Source organism: Sprattus sprattus (genome assembly GCF_963457725.1).
Source record: "Sprattus sprattus genome assembly, chromosome: 1".
In the NCBI taxonomy this organism is placed as follows: Eukaryota; Metazoa; Chordata; class Actinopteri; order Clupeiformes; family Clupeidae; genus Sprattus; species Sprattus sprattus.
Window position 1 is genome coordinate 60,727,376 of NC_137920.1, and position 27,458 is coordinate 60,754,833.

Here is a 27,458-nt window from a genome sequence, read left to right on the forward strand (position 1 = left end):
TTTAAATTCTGCGGACGATGTCAGCTCGCTGCTGGCGTGTTTCAAAGTAGCTCATTCTTAACCGTATTTATTAGCTCTTTGTGTTTCAGTTTCTTCTCTCAGTTTCTTCTCTTCTCTCAGAAGAAACTTGAGGTTAGGTTCCCCCCGATCAGAGAATCCCTTATTTCACAACATTCAAAGTGTGAATGAATGGAAACACAGACTTCCGCAATAATAATAATAATAATAACAAAAATAAAAATGAAGACAGTAATGCCCTACAATTTGTATGTGAGTTCAATAGTAAAGTTAGTAGTATAGTATAGTTACTATACAATAGTATATTATAGTTCAGTAGTTTTCATTCTAAGAAAGAAACACATTGTAATGCAATGTTGCTCATTGTAATTACTTTTCAGAATGATTTTTTTGTTATGAGATTACTTTTGTGGTGGATGGGCAGAGGTAGCCTATACCTGATTTTGTTTGTTGTCGGATCTCACATGGTATCGGGAGCTCTTCTTGGGGATATCCCATCATCACCATCCCCACCCACACGAGCGATCGCTTAGTAGCAACCCCTCAGATACCCCTCAGGTACACAACTTCTTAAATTAAACATAGAGTGTCGTGATTGCATCAGAATGGTGGTCAGAGGCCAGAGGTGCCGTCTCAATTCAAGCACTTGCGAAAAATGGATGTCCCAACTACAACCACAATTAATCACACATTTACTCTCTAACCCACAGTGGATATATGGTCTTGGACCTTATCATGCATGCACACTCACAGACACACACACATACAGACACACAGACACACACACACACACACACACACACACACACACACACACACACACACACACACACACACACACACACACACACACACACACACAGAGACACACAGAGACACACAGAGAAAGACACACACAGTCTCCAGGTATCACATGCATACTGTACATGAACAGGTGCACACACTCACCCACACCACCTGTACTCTCTATAATGCATACACACACAGAGAGACAAACAAAGAGAAAGAGAAAGAAAGTGCTTACTTTTTTTTTTTCAAGCGCGTTGCATGGAGTCTCCTGCACTAAAGTCATTCCTATATGGGAAACTAACGTATATCTGCAGGTATAAATTGTGTGTGGGTGTGACAGGACAAGGGTCAAAAGTAGTTTATAGCGTCGCTGGATTGTGTCGTACTTGTTACGTATATGGTGTAAGGGTGAAGCGGCGCTATTGCAGCGCTGTTTCAGATTACAACTAATAATTATTGAGGACAATGGTAATGATAATGTTATTATTGTTCTACAGTTTGCTTGTGTCCTTAACAGGTGTAAAAAGAAGATCAAACCAAACAAAAACACACTGCCGGCCACCACAGATCTCAGTTACATTTCAAGAACACATTGATAAAGCTGAATTGTTTGTTCAGTGTATTCATGACTAGCTTTTTTGCCATTCAATCAATAGATCACAATATACTGTATAGGCTACAGCAGTGATGCATATTGTACATTTCGCTGACTTCATAATTGATCTGGTACTGATTTAGTGTGGATACAGTATTGCTCTTTGTCCAGTCAATCAAAAAATTAAAAAAATGTGTGTGAAAGTGTTTTCATTGTGGAACCTAGAACATAAATGTTCAAATTGATCAGTTCTTTCAGACCTGTCTAAAAAAAAAAAGGAAGATCAATATTTCCAAGAATCTTCCTGTGATATTCTGAGATGTGTAAACATTGCCAAGCTGGCAGGGAAGTGTCCGTTGAAAACCAGACAACAAATTAGAAAACCCTTCGTTATACCAGGCCTATACCAATACCAATTTAAAGTGGTACAGAGATTCAACATACACACAGAGAATATATGGATAACACTGATAATCGAATATTGTTAATATTGTTATCAATGTTTTATGAGCCACGCTTTAGTAACTTTATCTTAAGGCTGTGTAAGTGTGGCTTTACACAAAAGCCAGCTTCTCTATTTGTTATTTTTAATTGTCATTGGTTATTATCTTATTTCATTGTTTTTTTTTTCATTGTTGATGTTCCTGAATTGATCAAGAGAAACCTGATTTGGTGTATGATCCTTTTTGTTTAATCTATGTTAGCCAACAGCTGCTGCCCATCTCTGTGTAACTTCTACTGGTCTTATGGTGCAAAGCTGGATACAAATGACATAATCTTTCGGTTAGCCCCTTGGCTATTGCCTCATGGAGACTAGACTCAGTGAGGTAACTGCAAAGTTCCTGGCAAATGTAATGTATTAGTATGCGTCATAAGCTAAGTTACATTGCTAATAGCTAAATGTTGGTTAGAATGTTGAAAAATGATGTGCTGGACATGGTATCCTGTTGGACCTGCCAGCTGATGGTATATGACATGTTTGGAAGTCAAATCTAGTCTTGCGACTATGTGCAACTCGTCACTGTTCAATATACACTACACAACTCCCCATTTTCCCCAACTGCCTGTGTCTAGTGTGGGACATCATGGTTGTAATGGTGGTGTTGTGAACATGAAGCAGTTTAGAAAGAACAAGTGTCATGTAAAGTCAGTCAGAGAGGCCTACGTGCAAGGATGAAGGTCATGCCAAACAGAGACGCCTGGTTTCTTAGAACAAGACTACACAGTTTCCACATACACTGTAAACCTGAACAAGTTCAGAGTACTTAAAACTTTTGATGTAACCGATCACATAATAAAATTTGAGTACAAATATATATATATTTTTAAGTAAACTTAACTTAAAAATTATACATCGACTATACTGATTTATTTTGTTATCATTTTCATAATTTTTGAGTTCTCTGAACTCATATTATTCCAAAATCGTACAGGATTTTGCCTTGTCGATATTTGGTTTTCTCTGGGTCTTTCACAAACTAGTTATTACACCCTTACAAGTTTTTGAAAGGGTATCTTCCTTTCGTTCCAAATTCCTGCGCAAGCTCTTACTGTAGAGGGAACTGTCATTGTTCGACCGCCTTCCCAGTGTTGCCATTCCATTTACATTTACATCTGTGATTTAGCAGACACTTAGACATTTAGAAGGGATTTTGCATTTATAGATCAGGAGGAGTTTAGGGGTTGACACTTTGTAAGGAGGAGTGGGGAATCGAACTAGCAACCTTCCAACCTTCCGATTACTAAACGACTCCTCAACCTTAAGTCTGCTGTCTCCGTCTCTCATCACAAGAGCTTTGCAATCGTGTTCTCAACGACGTTGATGACGTCAGATACTAAAAAAAAATTGAGTTATCAGGCAATGTTTACTCAAACAAATACATTCCAATACAATTAAAACGTCTTCACTTGCTCAGAAAACTAATACATTTTAAGTTGGGTCAACTAAATACCAGGTTTTGAGTACTGAATACATAATGTTAATGAGTTAGAAGAACTGTCTGGGTTTACAGTGTATGCAAGCCTTCAGAGGCAGCCAAAAATTCATCAAAGAGTAGGTAGAAGTTCCCAAGACAGAGCTCATATATCATAACCAGGAGGGGTGAAACTACTGATAAGGACATAGATGCTCTTTAAAAGTCAGCATTTTGAAAGGTGCCCTGGCAATTAGTGAGCAGAATATTCTAAATGTATAGGTTTTGAAAGAATATTCTTTCGCTATAGAACACTAGCACTTTGACTAGCACTTTATTGTGTGTGTAGTCTTAAATGGCCATAAAGAGCAAGCCTAAAAGCAGATCCCCAACAGATTGCTCTCAGTGCCCCTCACGTCAAAACCAACTCTAGGCCAGTTTTGATGTAGATTAGTCACTCTCTGAGTAGGCTTTCTCATAGAACCGTTCCTCCTTTATAGCAGTCCATATTGGGGTGTCATGAGATCAGGAAAAAAAATGTCTCATGATGACCATTGGTCACAAACTGACCATTGGTTTTTCATTCAGCGTGCTGACTAATGATGCAATGTTGACAAAAGCATGGATAGATACTACTTTTAAAAAAAGGGACTGTACTGGTTCCTCTCTCCTTCTCCCTTCAAACTTCTTCGGCATCACGGCGCAACTCAAGAAAGGGACACACATCTGGCAGAAACCCAGCCGACTCATGTGAATCCCCCACGCCCACGCTCCCGCCCCAACGCCCCCAGTCCGAGCTCCTCAGGCCAGGCCGTCATCCCTCTACTATGTGCTGTCACTCTAACTGCCTGTTTCTCAGAAATGCACCTCCATGTTGAGGAAGTCTCACTGCAGCCTCAGCATAGCAGAGGACTTCTATCTTGACTGTGACGTGTGCTGCTTCTGCATAATATGGGCCTGCCTTATGTCTGCTTATTATGATGCCAAGATGACGACCACATGTGGCACAAAGTGCTCAGCAGAACCTATCCCATACTCCTGGGAAATATCCACACACCTTCTGTCATGTCTTCGTATTCCTCTTCTTTTTCTTTATGATATTCGATCTTCATCACCATCATTGTCCTTCTTCTCATCATCACTGTCATCATCATCGGCATGGATTGAAAAAGATAAATCAGAAGACTTCATCCGACCATTATTTCATCTCAATGATGAGGTGACCTTAAGCGTTAAGCTTTCTTCATTTTCTGTTTCCAGTAAAAAGAATGCCTACAATCATGACATAAAACACTGAGGTCTGAGTAAGATGTCTGCAGTGATTGCTGAAAAGTATTGAGGGGGTAACACCAATGTGGTGTCTCTGGTATCCCCCAAATAGCCCAAAATGTTGTACTGGCAACCAAAATAGGAAGCAGCAAGAGAATCTGTTGGATAACAGCACTGATAATCTGTAACTTCCTGTTCGGAGGCTTGGAGGAAGTTGTGTGGTTAAACTGTCGGGGGGGAACTGTGTTGAATGCTGCGTCTTCTCCACATACACACACATACACACACACACACACACAGTCAGACAAACACAGACATGTAAAAATGAACACACTTATACGAGAAACATGAACACAAGTGTTTATGCTTACATGTGTGTGTGCCTGCATTACATGTCGACAGACATGATGTCCACACTCAGGCATAAACACATGTAATCATGTGCACAAACACACATGCATGCATACCCACTCTTAAACACACGTATATGTAATCCATGGACACTCATGCCCCTTCACCTAGCATCACACAGGGTAAAAAGAATTAGGCACTTTCAGCCGCTGAGGCTACAACGGTCTTGGTTTGCCCAGCTTGGGATGCCCAGCTGCAGAATTGAGTAACTATTAAAAACTACTTTCAATTGCAAACCACAAGGAGGTAACTGCAGTCAGTGTTTGGTTTTGGCTGTCAGAACTGAGAAACTCCGATTCGGTATACATCATGTCAATCGCTATTCCGCTTTAACTGGACAGCCCAGGCCAAGTAGGACAGCACAGATGAGCTAATAAGGAAATATTCATTGTGTCATATGTGTCCTCAAAGCTGTGGCCACTGTGGCAGAAAATGGCAGGGAATATTTGCTTGAAATACAATTTAGCCCAATGGGCTGCCTTACTAAAAGGGTGCCTCCTTGTTTAGTGGCAAGAGAGATTTGGACATGAGAGAGGCCGTGAAAGAGAGATGGGAAAAAAACGTACCTCCTGTGAGGTGAAGTGAAAGGGTGTTTAGATGCGTGAACACTGTGTGCCTAGTTTTGGTGCCTAGAGAAATGTTGCCTAGATACATTTTCCAATGTGCCTAGAGCTTAGTTTTGTAAGTTCTCTGTGTGTTTTTGATATATGTTTGTGTATTTTGTGTGCACTTGTTTTGGGGTTAATGTAAAGAATCCTCTTTTAAATAAATAGATCTATTTGAATAAGAAGCCAACATCTCCTGCACCGTGTGTTTTCCTAAATTCACCACCAACACCAGTCAGCTCGCATCCCAAAGAGTGGGGTGGCCGCTATGGTGGAAAATATGTGAAAGCAAAAAATCAATAACCAATGTGTAGTAACCTGTGTGTAGATTATCTGCTGCTTAAAGGTAAAATGAGGTCTTGTCATTCCATCTTATTATTCTTATTTGGCCTATTCTTCTTCGTATTAATATTATTATAATTATTATTATTAGTAGTAGTAGTAGTAGTTGTTTTAACCATCAGTATAATTACCAGTATGGGTAGAACATTAACAATTCATGATAACAAGCTATTAAAACATCTGTTATGCTACAAAATAAATTATACTATTGATATGACTTACATTATGTGCATTCTATGTTTAAATACAAGTCTATGCACAGTGTGTGTAAGGAATTACTACACGTAGGGCTGTGGGTATCCTCTACATACAGGCCTGAAGGCCTGATAACCCCCTCTCCCTTTACTGTACCAAACTTGGCATGGTTCCAACCCAGGGGTTACTTACAGTACGTCTTTGGTCCAGGTGGCCAAGGCCCAGCCATAGGGGGGGTGGAGGGGAGGGGAGGGGAGGCAATGATAACTGACCGAAAAGATGACTCCAAGGAAAAGAGTATTTCCGGGCCTTCTACACTACAATGAGGAGACCACATATCCCCCCCCCCCCCCCTCTTGGCATTGGTTCCAACCGAGGGGAGGGGGCCTTAAGTGATCTATGGTGACAGGAGGTTGTCTTCAGATGTATAAAAGAGAATGCAAGACTCTGCCAGTATAGTCTCGCAACTTGCTCAGGTTTATGCTGCTGCTATTGCTTTGGCAAAAAGGGAGGGGAGGGGAGGCAATGATAACTGACCGAAAAGATGACTCCAAGGAAAAGAGTATTTTTTGCTCCTCATTCTACCTGACTGAAGATGAGCGTTTTCACACAAACCTAAAAATCAGACACAACGCTGCCTTTGTCACTTTACAGTGACATTACACATGTGTATAAACAAAATGTTACTGTATTTATTGAAAAGCACTAAAAGCTTTTTCTATTCTATTCTACACACACACACACACACACACACACACACACGTAGTCAGACATACACACACATGCAAATATGTACGCACTTATATGATATGTGCATATGTGTGTATGCTTGCATGTGTGTATGCTTTGATTATGCTTGCATGTCTGTAAACATCAACACACTCAGACATTTACACATGTTTTCCTGACCTCATGAGGAAAGATTCATTGTGTCATATGTGTGGGGCAATGAAAAAAAAACGTTCCCGGAGCATGAAAGTGTAGTGGGCGATAGGCTAATATTGACGTTATGGATACATTTGTGACATGAAATTCAAAGTTTGGCGTTTCAGTACCAGTGGCGAAAAAGCTGATCCACCAAAATATCAATCTAAAAGAAAATTGAAAATTTTAATACATTTAACAATTTTACATTAGCCTACATTACATTTAAAGCAGATGCTTTTATCCAACGTACAAGGTAGGGGTTTAAGCTTGGCCTACCATTGATGACACAATTGCAATTTTTAACTCTGCCACCTTGATGCAAGGATTGACGCCATTGCACTTGTATTTTGTCTATTTCTGAACGGATAATGTTTGTTAATGATTTTCTTTATTTTTGAACAGATGTTGTTTGTTATTGATTAAGATTGAGAACGTATCGTTATTTCAATACATTTTCAAGACAAATTGAAGCTTGACCTACCATTTTATTGGAGCGATGAGGGACATGTGGGGTTTGAAAAGGTCCCTTGTTCAAAGTGGGGAATGACAGAAAAAGTTTGAGAACCACTGCTTTAGACACATGGTTCGTGCTCTGGAGGACCTGTACCGTCTTCTTTTCCGCCTCGTTTGAAACTGTTGCTCCTTGTTATCAGACTGTTGACTGCATTGTGTTCCTTAATCAATACTAAATACATCTGTTGCTATGGAATGTTATTTCAACACACGTCAAGTCAATTTTTGTCAATATTGTTTTTACACTCATTGAGTCAGGTAGATGCAGGAAAAAGATGATATTATTCAAAAACATTATTTATTGACATACTTTTCGGTTCGGGCTAACCTTAGTTTGGGTTACTAGTGCCACCAAGTGGACATTTTGTGACACTGCTTCTAGTGTATGTTTCACTAGCACCTGATTATCCTGTTGACATTCATCTGCACTAAGAAGTTCATCTGAAAAAACTAAACAATGCATATAAAGTAAAGAGACATCAACTCAGCTCCTAAATTTGTGTGGGAATACTTAAGGAAAAGTTTCCATGGAATACCTGTTTGAACTGAGGGAATACTATTTTTATACTTTATATTCATTCTCAGTGCAGATAAATGTCAACTGTCTCTAGAGTTAAACAGCTATATGAACATATTTGCAAATATATAGAATTGAAATGAATTAGCTCCTTTTCCTGTTTCCTGTTTTTGTATTGAGTTATTTCATTAAGGCATCTTATTTGTTCCACTTGAGGAAAACTAATGTGTATATACACAAAACCTTCTATGTTCATTTTATGTATAGTTTTCAGGTCATCTAAAGTCATTGCCAGTCATGTTTTATATTAAATACAAATGCATTCCTTTGTTTGGTACATTATGAGCTGCTATACTGGCTTGTACTATTTTCTACTGTTCCCTTTCTGTATTATACCTGCATCTCAATCTTGCACAGTAAAATGCACTCAGAGTGCAAATTGCATATTTTATATGACATTTGAAGAATAGGCTTAGCCTTAACAAAAACCCAGACAGAAACATGATGGTACAGTCTCCAGCCTAAAAATGCAGCATTACTATATAATGAAAATGTGTTTTCATTGTGCTCTAGGTCACAAGTTCATTTAACACGAGTTTATTCAACTGACATCACGTTGGCTGCATAGTCCTTAAGGACACATTAACCCAGACAACTAAATAAGGTGTCTTGCAACATGAATATAGATAACACCTGTGAAATATTTAAATCTGACGGCAGGAAATAAGGGTGCTTTACAGGCAAGTATTTAAAATTCTGCAATAATTGTGGATACAAAACTGTTTTAAAAGGTACTTTGATCCATTTAATTTCCATCACCTCAAGGTTTTGACTCATGAGCCATCAGTGCTGCAAATATGTTTACATGCTCTCATTGTTTCGACACTTTTTCAATTCAACAAATGTTTTGTTTTAGCCAATGTGATAAGGCTTAGACTTCTATGTAGTCCTTTTGGAAAACAACAACAAACAAATATGTACATTTAACAAATATGACATCCAACTGTTTCTATGTAAGAGCTCTTCTGATTTCAGGGGAATGCTGCAGATGCAGTACTTGTTGATGGCCACTAGGGGCCCCCATGAGTGAATTTCCTGCTCTAGGCCATCTCAGGACACAGACCCTTAATCCCAGCCCTGGAAAAGCAGCTGTCTCACCATGCCTCAACATAAACATAACATCAAAAGCTCTTGGTGATCAGATCATGTCCTTGTATTCCCTCTGACCAACATTTGAAACGTAGGCTGTAAAGTAGAAGATACTCAAGGAATAGCCTTCATATAAAACCACCACTTTAAAGCATGGTTACTATTTCAGAAAAAGAAAGAAAACTGTGAAATTGTAATAATAAAGTAAATGTTTGTTGTGTCTTGCTGATAACACAAAATGTGTTGATCATATACCAGATTATACCAGAACATTACTGAGTAATATAAAGCCTCATTATGCGAATATGGGTACTGACTGAAAATTGTTTTACACTTTTACACCACAATCGTAAAGACAAATCGCACTTCGAGACCCCCAATTGGACAGTGGTAGGCTACATGAGTATTTGTTGACAAGCTGAAGAATATGGAACATGAAAAAATTACAAAAACGCCCGAAGCCAAAGATTTTACAGAAATATGACTCTGTAGGCCTATAGTTTTATTTATTGTGAAATCGAAGATTAACGGTGACATAACGAAAAGAATAATGAAAGAAAAAGAATGACAATTTTTAGCTTTGCTGGAATACTGCATTGATTTTTAGCCTATTTACATTGTTTTAGTTTTAGTGTTAGAATGTAGAATATACATTTTTGACAGTGTAATTTATTACAAGCGAGTTGAGTTAGGTTTTCAAGGTTGCAAAAGTCCAAGGTTTATTTGGCGTGAGATTAACAAAGACTGATCTAATTTTTTTTGCGTGAGATGATTTTAGTCTTCCACAGCTTCTTCTTCACCTCTGCCATGAGGTCCATACAGAGCTTACATCTTCTAATAGCTAGCAGAAGGGTCTAATTGTTGTTGTGTGAGGTGGCGACATAAAGCATTATGAAGTCTCGCAAGAGGGTTTCACGCCCCGTCCATCAAAGTAGCAGGCATGCTGTGGAAGTGGCACTGACGCCATTCTCTGTATTACAAGTTAGTGTATCACCAAAATAATTTTGAAGCAGTTATTTTATGGTGAAACTATTGCATAATGCTGCCTTAATACCCTTTACATTTTTGTCAAATTTGAATCATCAGCAAACTACCTGTTGCCACACAGTTGACAACCAAGAACACAAATTAGCTTAGAAAAGTTAGTTCCGCTAGGTCAGCCTTGTGGTCTTTGTGCTTTGTGCTGTTCCCTTAACACATCCTTGTGCTTAGTCATCATTCTGTGCTCCTTCCAGGAAGTAGCCTTCCCCACACTTCTGCTGCAAAACGGGGCAATGGCCTGGTTTGATCTGGCTGGGCCCGTCGGATCCCGTGGACACAGCTCACGCTCAACGCCGGCCACCTGCCTGTTGTTTGGCATGGGAGTCCACACGGGGCTGGCTAATGTGGGGAATGTTACGCAAGACAAGGTCAGTGTGTAAAGGCACGGGTTCCTCTCCAAGCAGGAAAACATCAGCCAGGGACCAAACAGCTATGAAAACATCTTTTTGTGTGTATGTGTCTGTCATGGCTCTGATTGCAGTTTCTTGAGTTCACAAAAACAAATTTGGTTAAACTGGATTCCACTTTTACCTCTCTCACACTTAACTTCACTGTGCTAATATTAATTCACATGTATTTCCAGCCTGTTAATTCATTATTTGATTTAATCACCTCACTCATTTCACATCAGTTGGTAAATGGCACACGCTGTGTTAAATTTTATCATCCTTCATAATTAGCCCAAGTCTCCTAAACACTCATCACTCTCTATTTCTTTCTTCTCTCGCTATCTTTTTTTATCTCTATCTCTCTCTCTCTCTCTCTCTCTCTCTCTCTCTCTCTCTGTCATGCAAGTCAATATGCACATGTGGATCATGTATATTATCCTTTTGTTTGGGTGGTGATTGATCCATCATCTCAGTCAGTTAGGCATGAGTGCTTCATGGAGCCACTATACGTAGCAGATCTCTTAACAAAGTGAACACCATAATCAGGTCCTCATAGCCCACAAGTGCAACTGTTTATATATTCTTGATGAGGGATCCTCTCCCCAAGACTGATTTGGGATCAGAGGGCTTGACATCCATCTAAATCGATCTAGAACCGTGTAAATCTGAGTATGTGCTCTGTGGTTACTGTAGGTGTCTTCGTCAAATCCTTCTCTTCTGGGGTTTTCGCTGTGACTATTGTCATCTGCTGCATATAGCAGGGTCAGCAGCTCCTAATACACTTAAGCACTACAACTACAAGTTCAAGTGCAAGTTCAAAGTACTTTATTGTAATTTTCACAAAAACAACGGTGGAGTTGCTATTGGTTGGTGGACTTACTATTCTATGTGTTACGTGATGATGTAGACAAGACAGGTATACATCAAATATTTAAACAATAACAGCAATATCATCAAAAGCCTTAACATCCTCGTAGCTAATTTTGCACTGCCAATGAGGCAAATTGGCACACAATTTTAGGGGCAGGTTAAAGATACTGTAATGATTCAGATATGTCTAACTTTATTCTCCAACATGCAAGTCTGTTGCTCATCCCTCTCAACAGGAAAACAACAATATAAATGTCATGGTTTCCTCATGGTTAAAATTGTACTGCAGGTTGCATTTAATAGAAGTGTCTGCAAAATGAGTAAATGCAATTTCAATTAAAAAATATGACCACAAAACCGCCACCCATGCTTCTCTGGATGCTTGCGCAACACCTCTCCTCCAAAGGAGTTTTACTGAGGGGGTGGGGTGACACTGAAGTATATAAAATGTGATGCTGAAGCGAAGGATGTTAGAGTTTATTCTTCGAAGAGGCAACCATGCTACTGACTGGCTTCCTCTGCGTGGCACTCTGGTCTGCCAGTGATGTGCTCGCCGAACATCATGAGCCATGCCGTGAGTACACTTACAGATACTTAGATTTTAAGATGTTCAATTTTCTTAAAACAATTTCAAATAGTTCAAAAGGGACCTTGGAGATAAAGCTATTGTGAAGTGTAAAAATTGGGCATGTATTTCGTCAGGCCCACATATGTTATAAATGCACTTATTAAGTGATGGCATTTATTTCTCTTTCTCTAAACTGTCTGACGTCTTGCTCTTTGAACTTGCACTGTAATCTTACCATCACACACCACATTGTGATTTAAAATGTAAGCGTCCATCTAGCGTGATGACATTATCAAGGTGTCAATAATAATAAACAATTATTGATTTTTTGTTATTTAGAACTTTTATAGGCGACACACATCTAGACCCAAATTGTATCTGCTATTTAAAGAGACTTAGGGATAGGTGATTTACAGGACTTGAGGTATTTCCTATGACATCTTACCCTAGCACCATCTTCAACTGTAGTGCCATGCTTGATTTATACTGTTTCGATGCACTTGCGTCTGTTCCTATATAAACTGATCTAATTGCTTTGGTTAGATCCTCCCCCACAAACGCATGGAAATCTTTGGGTGGTGAGTATTTACTTGCTTTTTACAATATTTATTCTAGACCTCTACAACTTAGACTACTTTGCCATAGCCATGCTAGAACATGGCACTAGTAGTAATGTTCAGGCCATGGGCTAATCTCAATCAGTTTACATTTTTCCAAGCATGTGGAACCTTTCCTCTTCTACAACATATTAAAGGACAATGTTATCACATATACTTGAGTGTCATGAAGTTGAGTTACAAGGCTCAGTGTATGTAATTTCTAACAATTGCTGAGTAGGAGCATAGTGCAATACAAACAAGACAAGTAGTTAGCTAATCATACGTGCAGTACATTAAAAATCTTATATCCTGGCTGCTCATTGATCTGTCTGTCTGTCTGCCTGTCTGTCTTTTGCCTGTCTGTCGGTTGGATATTTTTTTTGCATTCATGCAGACTGCCGCTAAGGGGGCACCAGCTTCTGTGGGTGAATTCAACTACGACTCTCAAGCCAGAAAACTCCACTTCAAAGATGATGCTCTCCACGTGAACAAGACCGATCACCTGGAGATGCTTATTTTCTTTGACGAGGCAATCCATCTCCTCCCCATATCAATATTTATCCTGTCTTAGAAATATTTTATTAATGAATGTTTTGTGATTATTTCTTTCTTTTGCCATTTATTAACTCATTCATTCATTGTGTAGGGCATCTTCTATGACATTGACAGCCACAATCAGAGCTGTCGCAAAAAGACCCTTCAGTCAACTTACCACTGTCTGGAAGTGCCCCCAAACGCCACCCACGTGACAGAGGGCTACCTGGGCAGCGAGTTTATTGGTGACCAGGGCGTTCGCATGAGGAAGTGGAGGAAGAGAGTCCCAGAGTTAGAAGGTGAGTTAGGCACTGATTTTGATGATGCTGCAGGATGCTTCACTGTGGATTGTTAAGCTGGTATAGCATCCAGAGTACAGAGTGGGTTGACATGTTCACGCAGTGCGGTGTTCATTTCAGTAGCTCATTTTCCTTTAAATATGCTTTCTTTAAATATGGTCTGCCTCTGAAGCAGTGTCTGACGGTGGTTCTGTCCTTGTGCCCTTGCATCCAGGTGTTGTAACCGTGGCCACCACCTCGTGTGGCTGTGTGACACTGTTTGCCACCCTCTTTACAGACTCTAATGACGTCCTGGTGTTCAAGTGGGTATCAGATAAAGAAGTGTCAAACAATGTTTAAATACCATTTACAATAGACATTTGAAGATATATTCTCATGTGATCACATACATAATTCCCTAAATTTCAGTTTAACAATGAAATAAGGATGTGTTTTAATATTTATACATACCTCTACATAGAGGAAAACAGCCTGCTGCAAAGGTAGTATAATATAATATAATAAATATAATATAATTTATTAGACTTTGTGAGGTTCTCTAACCATACGATCATCTCTTGAATGTGATCATGTTGGGATATGACTCGCTCTCAACTGCTCAGTTCTCAACTGAAATTACTTGCTGTGGGCTTGGTTCAATAAAGACCCCCACAAATCTATCCTAAATCCATAGATATAAGCAGTTCATGCTGAGCTCTGGCACAGAAAGTCAGTATTTCATTTCTTCATGGTAACTTATATAAAGCCAGAAAGCATGCCAGTAAGGATAACAATACCTCCTGTCCTGTGATGACCTCTTTTCCCATGTTGTTTGTGTCTGCTAACATTCAGGTCATTGGCACCACTTCTTCTTTGATTCTACTACTTCTTAGACAGGAGAAATAAAAAGTGAAAAACAAACATTCTCTGAATGCTTACCTCTCTTTCTTCACCTTTGCAGTTTTCTAGATGTTGAGATGAAGGTGAAGAATCCACTGGAAGTGTTTGTGCCTCCCTCCTTCTGCGATGGAGTGGCCTTGGAGGAAGAAGCAGACACCTTTTTTGGTCTTTTTCACTGAGCTGGTGAAACGCCCTACCATCACCACCACAATGTCATCTCAACTAAATGTTAGGGTCTTTACGTTGGATACACACCTTGTGTAGATCTTAGTTGTTTTATTGTTCCTGGAAACAAAATTAAATTCTTTCTTGAAAACATTTATTGATTCTTTTTCCGTGCCATAGAGTATGCTCTCCTGGTTTAGACGCATTAAGCTGAGTAGTAGTGGTAAAGCATTTGCACACACACAGACACACAGAGACACACACACACACACACACACACACACACACACACACACACACACACACACACACATTAGCCCTTAGAGCTGGACATAAATTGCAACAGCATGCTGGTAATGAATTCTGTTTGTCAGAATGGCTCGGTTCCAAGGGGCCTACTGAGAACCCTCCCACCTCAGTGGTAAGGAGCCAACAGTAGCATTTAAAATGGCCAGCAGAAAACAACAAGCAAGTCATCGATTACGTAAAAGCTGTGTGGAACCAGTTCAAGACCTCTCAGAAATGCCAGAGCAAGTTTGTACATGTGCTGAGAGAAGATAGACATTCAAACATTAATAAAAAGGTTATAATTCAATAATATTATATTTACGTATTACTTTTCACTTCAACAGTCCACAAAATGTCTGTTTCTCAGGGCTGCACCAACTTTTGCATACCACTAAAGAAGGGTCATGTACAATGTTACAGAACTCACTCTCATACCGAACATCTACAATCTTTTGCACAAGGTTATGCAGAATCAGGTGTCAAAGAAAATGGTATTGAGTGCTCAGTGTGATAACAGTGTCAAAAACAGGCTTTCATTCTCTCATTTCAAGAGTGAAGAGATGTGTATCAGTAAAGACATATAGTTTACCTCAGAGGACTGTTAGTACATTTTTGCATTTGCATCAGCTGAGGGTCTTTTTTGTCTTTTCAGTGTTTGGATTGATAATATGCTTTCTGTTGGCTCCTTTTTTGATCTTCCCTTCCATGGGACCAATCCTCTCCTTCCCCACATATTCGAAGACTGTTGAGCAACATCATTGGCTGACAAAGGGGGTGGGAAGGTGGAGGGGCTTATTAAAGGTATAAGAAGTGAAGAGTCTTGACGCTTAGTTGCAGCTTAGTTTTGAAGGCAACAAAATGTGTAAGATTGGATTCCTTTGTTTGACAGCTTGGTGCGTCATTGCTGTTGGTTTTGCTCAGAGTCAACAGCCATGTAGTAAGTACTCTGTGTCACCATATGTTGATTTTTATGTAAAGTGTATACTCTACTTACTAAGTTTAGATATTTTAAAATGCATATAATATCATTGCATCCTTTTTTTTATACGGCTCCTCAGAAAGTCTTTATGTCTTTATGGTGACCGCTGAAAAAATGTAATGACTGCGGCCATTGACAAAGGGTTTTGTGCTTCTGATTCAAATATTCCATTTCATTTTGCAAGTAGTTCAATTATTGTACGGAAATTAGTCGTAAATTTGCAAGTCAGCTAGTAATTTGCTGTTGCGCATGACCTGAACTTTTAAAGTTCTGGTTGCATGAAGAACCATTTTTTCAGCAGAAGGGACAAAAAGGCAACAAAATCATAAAAAGAGATGTCTGTTATTTTTTTGACAAGCCACCACATAATAAGCGGGATAATGTCTACTTCGCATGAGGTCCTGTTTGTCCTGTCGGATTATTATTTTCAAGCATGCCCTTTCAGGCTGAACAGATGAGCATAGTTATATTATGTATATATTTTTAATTCCTATCGCTCTTACCAAATGGATTTTTAAGTATGGTCTTTAGCCATTGCTTGTTGTGTGCATATATTTACTATGTTCAATGTACTTCTTTTGCCAGAGCCACCGCCATTAGTTAGTGGGTCTCTCTGGGTGGTAAGTCTTTCTCTTTTGGTTGTTAGCTGCAACAACAATTGCTCTCTTGTTTCGCAATCTTGTTTCTGACCTCTCCCCCGTCTCTTACACACACACGCACACACACACACACACACACACACACACACACACACACACACACACACACACACACACACACACACACACACACACACACACACACACACACACACACTCAGACTGCTGCTAAAGGGTTGCCTGCAGGAGGAGGGAAGTTCTTCTATGATTCTCCAGGGAAACGACTTCGATTCACAGACATTGAAAGCCTTGCGCAGAAGGCCAAATACTTGGATGTCCTGTTTCTTTTTGAAGAGGTAAAATAAGTGTGTGGAGGTATTGCAGTGAATGGCAGCCTCTCTGAGAGTAAAATATTTTTCTCCTTGTAAACCTGGGTTCATGAGCTGGATGTATCTTGTCTTCTCCATCCATTCTCTCAACTCTCTCTCTCTTTTTCTGGAAAGGGCATTTTCTATGAGATCAACAGCAAAACCAGCAGTTGCAAGAAAAGGCCTTTACAGTCACTGCTTCATCCTATGGAGGTCCAACCAAATATGACAGTCGCGGGGGAGGATATGTATCTGGGTAGCAGAGTAGATAGTGGCCAAGGGCTGAACATGAGGAACTGGATTATGCAAGTACCACAGCTTAATGGTGAGTTCATCTATGGCAGAGTGACTGACTGACAGAGATGAGAGAAAGAGAAAGAGTATCAGAGAATTAACATCCACATGCATGTACAGTATAGATTTTACAATCTACAAAACATCTACAAGACACTCATTTTAAATACATCTCTGTTCGCCCTTTTTGACCGACACAGAACATGGTTCGCGACTGGTTTCATTCAGTACTCTTTAAACTTTAGTGTCATCTAAAGCAGGGGGTTTTCAACCGGGGGTCCGCGGTCCCCTGGTGGTCCGCGGCGGTATTGCAGGGGGTCCGCGATTTAAACAAAATAAAATAAAAAAATGTGCTTTGATATTACAACACATTTCCAGATTACTCTTGAAAATGTCTGAAAAAGGAAAAATATGTCTAAAATAATATAAAGGAGATTCACGCTGACAGAATGTAGCCTTGCACCTATCCAGTCGATGGTAGCCTGTGCTTTGCTGATGTAAATGCATTGCGTTCGTAACGTCACGCCGTACCGGATTATTCATAACGTACAGTCTTGTGTGCATAGCCTACGAGTACTTTTGAAGTTTAGTTTTCATATGACATATGTTCTGGATAAGTTGCCAGACCCAATTTCCAGAGCTTGCTGCAAAAGTGATGAGGTGTATTTTGCAAAGTTTCAAACTACATGTGTGAGAGCATTTTTTTTTGCGTAGCCTACTTGAAGAATAAGTACAGGGCAAGAAAATGATATGACACTGTCGCTGTTTACCATTTCGCCACGAATAGACAGGCTGTGTGGACTTCACCATGCCCAGATATTACACTGAAAGGTCTCCCCTCTCCCCACACATCAGGGGGCCGTGGATTACTTTCTAATCAGAATGGTGGTGGTCCCTGGGACAAAACCAGTTGAAAACCCCTGATCTAAAGCTATAGGGCTAGAAGACTGTGTGTGAATGTATATGTACTGTTTTGCTACTTAGATTGTTTTTAGGTCACTCTGAACCTGCTTTTTCTTAGCACAGCCATTGTGCCAAGCTGGTTTAAGTCAATGACACTAACTGCTGGGTTTCTGTCCAAGCCACTCCCACAGCAATCAGGACCTCTTTTGTCTAAACAGGATCTGGGTGTGCCATTTTCACTAGGCAAGAGGTATATTTTGGTATTATTGTTGGTGTTCATTCCTCCTTGCTTGTAACCCACAGGTCCGCTTGTAGTCACTACCAGCCCTGTTGGCTGCTTAACTCTAAGTGCTGTGCTGTTCACTCAATCAAAGGACTTGCTTCTGTTCAGGTGGGTAGATTGGTCTTGTGCCGGTCATGCTATAGACTAGAGGTTTGGGTAATGGTATTAGGAGGTAAGACTATAATACAACAATAAATACAATGTTTATGGATTGAATATACATGATATAAAGTGTTTTTTTTTGTATCAACATACGGCCATGTTGTTCTGAATATCAGTTTCCCTCTCTGATTGTCTCTCCACAGTTTTCTTGAGGTTACTAAAGAAGTGAAGGACCCACAGGTGTTTGTACCTCCAGCATTCTGTGATGGTGTGCCTTTGGAACCTGAAGGAAATACCTTCTTTGGGGTCTTCTTTAAACAAGCACACCTTTCATGAAACCGTGTACTACAAATTAAGATAGTTTGGTTTGGTTGACAGTGTGTGCCCTGTCTGATTAAACCATTTTACTAGCCTTCTCGCAATGTTAATGAAAGTGAAACTAAATTTGTTGATCCAGCCTACGAAAGACATAAGGGGTGTTGCAGCCTTCAGCAGTGTAGGCAAATGAGATGAATCAAAAATTTCATTCCATGTAAAAAAAAAATTCAATAAAAACCTGCTTGCAATTTGTGTGATTCAGACTGCTTTCCCCATTTTTAATGTGGGGCATTTTGAGTCAAACGTGTAAGTCTTTATTCATGCATTCCAGCATTGTGATTCATTCCAAGGAAGGTCCAGAGTCGCAAGGGTGTAGGTGATTTGCTTGATGCCTGGGTTTTCTTTTTTACATTGCTACTAAAATTGCTCCCGTTCAGTGTCACAGCACAATAGCCCATTGCTACAGAAGTGCTTAGATCTGGCTGGGCCTGTCGGACACAGCTGACTCTCAATGCCGGCCACCTGCCTGTTGTTTGGCATGGGAGTCCACACGGGGCTGGCTAATGGGGGGAATGTTACGCAAGACAAGGTCAGTGTGTAAAGGCACGGGTTCCTCTCCAAGCAGGAAAACAACAGCCAGGGACCGAACAGCTATGAAAACATCTTTTGTGTGTCTGTCATGGCTCTGATTGCAGTTTCTTGAGTTCACAAAAACACATTTGGTTAAACTGGATTCCACTTTTACCTCTGTCACACTTAACTGCACTGTGCTAATATTAATTCACGTGTATTTCCAGCCTGTTAATAAATTATTTGATTTAATCACCTCACTCATTTCACATCATTTGGTGAATGGCACATGCTGTGTTTAATTTCATTATCCTTCATAATTAAGCCCAAATCTCTGTAACCCTCATCATTCTCTATTTCTTTCTTTCTTCTCTCTCTATCTTTCTTTCTTTCTCTCTCTCTCTCTCTCATGCAAGTCAATATGCACGTGTGGTGCATGTATATTATCCTTTTGTTTGGACTCTCTTACATGTCAGCATCCTATTTCACAGACTTATGACTATTCTTTACACTGACTATTCATTTTTCTTTTCTTTTCTGTGAACTGCTCCTCTCAATTTTTTTCCTGGGGCTCCAGAATGATGCAAATTCTATTTATGTATTTATGAAATTGTCCAGTGAGTATAAACATTACCCTAGCCCTCATCCCACACCCTATACATTAACCAGTGGATTTTTGTCAATTTGAATTCAGTGCAGACCAAACTGCACAGTAAAATCAACAAGCAGGAAGAGGGACCATCAGCCTGGGTGGTGATTGAACCAATCATCTCAGTCAGTAAGGCATGAGTGCTTCATGGAGCCACTATAGTTAGCAGATCTCTTACTGTAACAAAGCGCACACTATAATCAGGTCCTCATAGTCCATTATTATTGGTTGGTGGAGTTATTATTCTATGTATTACATGATGATGTAGACAAGACAGGGATACATAAAATATCTAAACAATAACAGCAATATCATCAAAAGCCTTCACATCCTCGTAGCTAATTTTGCCCTGCCAATGTGGCAAATTGGCACACAATTTTAGGGGCAGGTTGAAGAAACTGTAACGATTCAGATACGTCTAACTTAATTCTCCAACATAAAGTCTGTTGCTCATCCCTCTCAACAGGGAAACAACAATATAAATGTCATGGTTTCCTCATGGTTGAAATTGTACTGCGGGTTGCATTGAATAGAAGTGCCTGCAAAATGAGTAAAAAAATCTGACCGCAAACAGCCACCCATGCTTCTCTGGATGCTTGCCAAAGGAGTTTTACTGAGGGGGTGGGGTGACACTGAGGTATATAAAATGTGATGCTAAAGCGAAGGATGTTAGAGTTTATTCTTCGAAGAGGCAACCATGCTACTGACTGGCTTCCTCTGCTTGGCACTCTGGTCTGCCAGTGATGTGCTCGCCGAACATCATGAGGCATGCCGTGAGTACACTTACAGATACTTACATTTTAAGATGTTCAATTTTCTTAAAACAATTTCAAATAGTTCAAAGGGGACCTTGGAGATAAAGCTATTGTGAAGTGTAAAAATTGGGCATGTTTTTCGTCAGGCCCACATATGTTATAAATGCACTTATTAAGTGATGGCATTTATTTTTCTTTCTCTAAACTGTCTGACGTCTTGCTCTTTGAACTTGCACTGTAATCTTACCATCACACACCACATTGTGATTTAAAATGTAAGCGTCCATCTAGCGTGATGACATTATCAAGGTGTCAATAATGATAAACAATTATTGATTTTTTTGTTATTTAGAACTTTTATAGGCGACACACATCTAGACCCAAATTGTATCTGCTATTGAAAGAGACTTAGGGATAGGTGATTTACAGGACTTCAGTTATTTCCTATGACATCTTACCCTAGCACCATCTTCACCTGTAGTGCCATGCTTGTTTTATACTGTTTCGATGCACTTGCGTCTGTTCCTATATAAACTGATCTAATTGCTTTGGTTAGGTCCTCCCCCACAAACGCATGGAAATCTTTGGGTGGTGAGTATTTACTTGCTTTTTACAATATTTATTCTAGACCTCTACAACTTAGACTACTTTGCCATAGCCATGCTATAACATGGCACTAGTAGTAATGTTCAGGCCATGGGCTAATCTCAATCAGTTTACATTTTTCCAAGCATGTGGAACCTTTCCTCTTCTACAACATATTAAAGGACAATGTTATCATATACACTTGAGTGTCATGAAGTTGAGTTACCAGGCTCAGTGTATGTAATTTTTAACAATTGCTGAGTAGGAGCATAGTGCAATACAAACAAGACATGTAGTTAGCTAATCATACGTGCAATATATTGGAAATCGTGTATCCTGGCTGCTCATTGATCTGTCTGTCTGCCTGTCTGTCTTTTGCCTGTCTGTCGATTGGTATTGTTTTGTATACACACAGACTGCCGCTAAGGGGGCACCAGCTTCTGTGGGTGAATTCAACTACGACTCTCAAGCCAGAAAACTCCACTTCAAAGATGATGCTCTCCACGTGAACAAGACCGATCACCTGGAGATGCTTATTTTCTTTGACGAGGCAATCCATCTCCTGCCTATATCAATATTTATGCCTGTCTTAGAAATATTTTATTAATGAATATTTTGTGATTATTTATTTCTTTTGCCATTTATTAACTCATTCATTCATTGTGTAGGGCATCTTCTATGACATTGACAGCCACAATCAGAGCTGTCGCAAAAAGACCCTTCAGTCAACTTACCACTGTCTGGAAGTGCCCCCAAACGCCACCCACGTGACAGAGGGCTACCTGGGCAGCGAGTTTATTGGTGACCAGGGCGTTCGCATGAGGAAGTGGAGGAAGAGAGTCCCAGAGTTAGAAGGTGAGTTAGGCACTGATTTTGATGATGCTGCAGGATGCTTCACTGTGGATTGTTAAGCTGGTATAGCATCCAGAGGACAGAGTGGGTTGACATGTTCACGCAGTGCGGTGTTCATTTCAGTAGCTCATTTTCCTTTAAATATGCTTTCTTTAAATATGGTCTGCCTCTGAAGCAGTGTCTGACGGTCGTTCTGTCCTTGCATCCAGGTGTTGTAACCGTGGCCACCACCTCGTGTGGCTGTGTGACACTGTTTGCCACCCTCTTTACAGACTCTAATGACGTCCTGGTGTTCAAGTGGGTATCAGATAAAGAAGTGTCAAACAATGTTTAAATACCATTTACAATAGACATTTGAAGATATATTTTCATGTGATCACATACATATTTCCCTAAATTTCTGTTTAACACTGAAATAAGGATGTGTTTTAATATTTATACATACCTCTACATAGAGGAAAAGACCCCACACTGCTGGTGTAAATATAACTACATTTGTACGTATAATCAAAAACGTAATATGCCGTAATAAATGAACTGCTATTAAGGTATTATAATATAATTTAATACCACAGGGCCATAGACTTTGTGAGGTTCTCTAACCATACAATCATCTCTTGAATGTGATCATGTTGGGATATGACTCGCTCTCAACTGCTCAGTTCTCAACTGAAATGACTTGCTTTGGGCTTGGATCAATAAGACCCCCACAAATCTATCCTCAATCCATAAATATAAGCAGTTCATGCTGAGCTCTGGCACAGAAAGTCAGTTTTTCATTTCTTCATGGTAACTTATATAAAGCCAGAAAGCATGCCAGTAAGGATAACAATACCTCCTGTCCTGTGATGACCTCTTTTCTCATGTTGTTTGTGTCTGCTAACATTCAGGTCATTGGCACCACTTCTTCTTTGATTCTACTACTTCTTAGACAGGAGAAATAAAAAGTGAAAAACAAACATTCTCTGAATGCTTACCTCTCTTTCTTCACCTTTGCAGTTTTCTTGATGTTGAGATGAAGGTGAAGAATCCACTGGAAGTGTTTGTGCCTCCCTCCTTCTGCGATGGAGTGGCCTTGGAGGAAGAAGCAGACACCTTTTTTGGTCTTTTTCACTGAGCTGGTGAAACGCCCTACCATCACCACCACAATATCATCTCAACTAAATGTTAGGGTCTTTACATTGGATACACACCTTGTGTAGATTGTTTTATTGTTCCTGGAAACAAAATTAAATTCTTTCTTGAAAAAATGTATTGATTCTTTTTCCATGCCATAGAGTATGCTCTCCTGGTTTAGACGCATTAAACTGAGTAGTAGTGGTAAAGCATTTGCACACACACAGACACACAGACACAGAGACACACAGACACACACAGACACACACACACACACACACACACACACACACACACACACACACACACACACACACACACACACACACACACACACACACACACACACACACACACACACACACATAAACACACACACATTTTTCTGAAATGAAAAGTACAACAATATGAATATAAAAAAACAAGCCATTTACATTTTCAGAGGTTGATGAGCCCCCATAGTTTAAGATGTGGCCCTTAGAGCTGGACATAAATTGCAACAGCATGCTGGTAATGAATGAAGTTGTACTAGCATTTGTATTCAAAGTTTACACTTTAATCTACCAAAGTACTCACCGTTTAACAATAGAACTTCCACAAGTTACAGATTATCTTCGTACAACATTTACAACACTGGCGCGCGATGGCATTTCTTACAGTTTTTCACTGTTGCTAAAACCCGTTTTTCAAAACAGTAACGTCTTTCTCAAAACTGCACACAGAAAATTGAAAACCTCACACACAAAATGCTAAACCTGACACTCCCTTTGCAAGATGACTCTTTGCTGTCAAATCTCTTAACTGTTCACAAAATGGAACTCGTGTTTTCATTTGGTACACACAGCCATATTTTCAAAACACACACACATACATTCATTTAGTACACACAACTAAGCATTAGCTGCACACTACCAAGCATTTACAGCACACAGAAGTGCAAAATTGAAAACACAATCATCGAAACACACCATATGAATGACAATGACTCATTGAGCCCTTTCTCCTTTTGTAAAATGTATCAGTGTAGGCCTACATTTTTCTTAGTCAAACATAAAACAGCAATACCGTTGTTCTCACAAACCATATTTACAATTTTAGTCTCCTGTTCCACCAGATTGTATTGACATAAAATTGTATACAAAATGCTTATAGTTTTTCTCAATTGCTTACACACATTTTTTGAAAGCATGCCTCATTCTCAAAACTCTAAACACAAATCCCAAAGCAACTAACTGAAAATGCAAAACCCTTTATATCTCCTGGAAAATGCTACTTTGCTTTAAAAAAATATTGAAAGTGTGTTTTCTTCCTCCACAGTGTGGTTCTCTTTCAGTCCTGCAAAATACAAATACTGTGAGCACACTACGTATATTATATTGATATGCAGTATTACAGTACACAAGGCAAACAGATTTCGTACTTGTTCTCCATCCTGAAGGTTCTAATGAAAAACCATGAAAACATGGTCTACCACAGCGGCCCAAATCTCATTAGAGATGACCATTCTCCTTCTTCTTTCTCCTGATCCTCCTCCTTCTTCACCTTGTCCTCATTCTGTTCCTCCTCCTTGTCCTCCTCTTCCTTCTCTCTGTCCTCCTACTCTTCAACCTCCTACTCCTCCTCCTTCTTGTCCTCCTCTTCTTCCTCCTCTCACTCTTACCCCTCTCCTTCTCTGGTTGTGGATCTTTTCAAAGTTTTCAATAGTTTATCCAACAAAACAGAGGCTCAAGACACTTTAATGGTGCAGTCCTCACTGCAAATTGGTCAAAAGACCTGAAAGTTTAGAGATTTGACTATTTGTGGTTTGCAGGTTGATTCTTTGAGATTTTACTTGAAAATTGTGTGCAACAACAGAACTTTGTGTACACTGTTTTCACAACAACGTGATGTGTAATTGACATCAGTGTGTTCACAAGGAAAATCGGACTCTAATGTAGATAAGGGAATCTTAAGTATTTCCCACTTGGGGCGAGCGATTGATACATGACGTGAAGGTTGTGCAGATTGTGCCGAATTTTTGCTTTATACTTTTTAACAATAGTGAAAAACTGTATTAGGGTGAATTCAGGTATATTGGGACATCAGGTAATTTGGGACAGCATAAGGAAAAGGGATTTAACTTCTGCCAGGAAAAGGCTTTATGGGGTATGAGCAGTAGTAACATTGGCAGCAATAGTGGTCATTAGTGCAGATATGATGTAGGTATATATGCAAAGTGCAGATGCAGTACAGGTGAAGGTAGCAATAGAAGTTATGAATGAGGTAAGAGGCATGATAAGATATAAGTACAATGAATATGAGGTAAGAGGCATGATATGATATATACAATAAATATGAGGTAAGAGGCATGATATGATATAAATACAATGAATAGGGACAACAATTTTAAATAAGTAGATATAGATATGAATACACTAGAGCACCTCAGCAATAATACAATGGCAGTAAAAGGAATATAGTAAAATAGTGTTTTATTAAAATGAATGAAAGAATACTCTAGTCTAGAACACCTCAGCAATAATACAATGGCAGTAAAAGTTTTTTTTTTTTTAATTAAATCTAAAGACACTAAAATTGAATCTTGTTTTAGAGGTGCTCAGACTTTGTACAAAAACACATTGTACATATTTTTGGAAGTTTTCTTTTTTACTCTGAACCTTGTAAACAGAGTTGTTCGGTCCACATAGGTGAATTTAGCATTCAGAAACTCTTTGTGGTTTCTATACTAATAATAAGTATCTTAGAAAGTGAAACTATTCTTCACCTAGAGCACTATGCATATTGATGAGAGAGGTGTAAACACATTGGGACACCTCAGTCAAAGGGGTAAACATTCCGGAACACCTCAGTCAAAGACAAGGGCCAGGGTGATTTGCACGTCTTCGTGTGTTTTTGTGAGTGTGTATTTTCTATTTCTATCAACAACTTTTAAGAAATAAATGACATTGCTTGACCGTGTAGCTATTTGTCTGTTTTGTTACCGACTTTCAACCACAAGAATGAGTAAGATCTTTAATAAGAGTCTCAACAACGTTTTCTAGTAGGCTAAGATCTTTAATAAGAGTCTTAACAACGTCTATCTCACGTCTCATTCACCAGGTGAGGCGCGCCTCATTCACAAAGTGGAGCGTCTCGCCCAGGCACGGAGTGCCAGATTATCAGTGATCCAGTAGTGTTTGGTTATAGTATGGAGTCAGACCTGGCTGCCCACATTAAGAAACCAGTCTCATGGGTTAAGCCATTTGAAATGTAGGCAGCTGGCATACGAATTTGCAAAATTCAATAGTTTGAAAATGCTAGAGAGCTGGTCCAGACATGAGAGAGCAGGTCAGTTTTTATAGAAATAGGATTTTCAAAATGGAACTTAATTGTACTGCATTCATTGCAAGTTAACATGGATTGACAGGAGGAGATCTGGTTGGCCTCTTTTACGGGACGTCACCGTTTATTTTGCCAATCACCACAAGCCACATGATTAGGGAGGGCCACAGCCTTTAACAGACACTGTCAGGGAGTTTTATGATAACCTCTTTTCAACAATGTATATCTTACCATAAACAATTTTACAGTTTTGTAATTTTACATTTCTATCCACACAAATATTCAGCATGATAAAGTTTTTTTTTCATTCTAGATTTCAGTTCACACCCAACATGATTTTCAACCTTGATGAGACGGGTATCAATAAAGTGCAGGCTCTCAAGTGAGTGTTGACAGGGTGGGGACAGAACGCAAGTTGGTTCAGTGACGTCTGGAGAAAGAGGGGAGCTGGTCACACTTATGCAGTGAATGCTGTGGGGAATACGATTCCACCGATGGTCATCTTTCCTCATTTGTGCTACCATGATCATTGCAAATCAGAGGTTCTCCCATTGCCTAATTGGCTGTTCCACGTCTGGTTGGACAGATTAAAATGCATTCTTCCAAGTCCTTCAACTTATACTGTCACACCAACTGCTCTACAAGTAACCGTCTGTTGCTGATCCTAGATGACCCTGACTCACATCACACTGCAGGCTGTCAGGCTTATAGGAATGATATTGTGATGCTGACACTACCTCCTCATACCTCGTATCGACTCCAGCCATTGGACAAATCTGTGTTTGGCCCACTCAAGGCATAATACAACCATGCAGCTGATGGCTGGATTTGATCAAACCCCGGATAGACCATCACAATTTTTTACATTCCAGGACTGGTCGACGCAGAA

At 39.6% G+C, this 27,458-nt stretch overlaps 2 protein-coding genes and 1 long non-coding RNA gene across 3 annotated transcripts; all 3 read left to right on the plus strand.

Annotated features, from left to right (window-relative positions):
* Window positions 1-12,041: 12,041 nt before the first annotated feature.
* LOC308365337 (ependymin) lies at window positions 12,042-14,601 on the plus strand (the record flags this gene model as incomplete). The annotated part of the gene is made up of 6 exons (XM_080838723.1): window positions 12,042-12,117; window positions 12,655-12,689; window positions 13,105-13,239; window positions 13,357-13,543; window positions 13,758-13,845; window positions 14,484-14,601. The coding sequence occupies 6 exons, from the start codon at window positions 12,042-12,044 to the stop codon at window positions 14,599-14,601; spliced, it is 639 nt and encodes a 212-aa protein (XP_080694849.1).
* A 1,100-nt stretch (window positions 14,602-15,701) lies between these two features.
* LOC308365366 lies at window positions 15,702-18,957 on the plus strand. Its single transcript, XR_013968653.1, has 6 exons — window positions 15,702-15,812; window positions 16,440-16,474; window positions 16,675-16,809; window positions 16,957-17,146; window positions 18,322-18,409; window positions 18,607-18,957. It is a non-coding gene; the product is annotated as an uncharacterized lncRNA (long non-coding RNA).
* A 1,680-nt stretch (window positions 18,958-20,637) lies between these two features.
* Window positions 20,638-23,249, plus strand: LOC308365346 (ependymin-like; the record flags this gene model as incomplete). The annotated part of the gene is made up of 6 exons (XM_080838736.1): window positions 20,638-20,713; window positions 21,252-21,286; window positions 21,696-21,830; window positions 21,949-22,135; window positions 22,342-22,429; window positions 23,132-23,249. The coding sequence occupies 6 exons, from the start codon at window positions 20,638-20,640 to the stop codon at window positions 23,247-23,249; spliced, it is 639 nt and encodes a 212-aa protein (XP_080694862.1).
* Window positions 23,250-27,458: the final 4,209 nt, after the last annotated feature.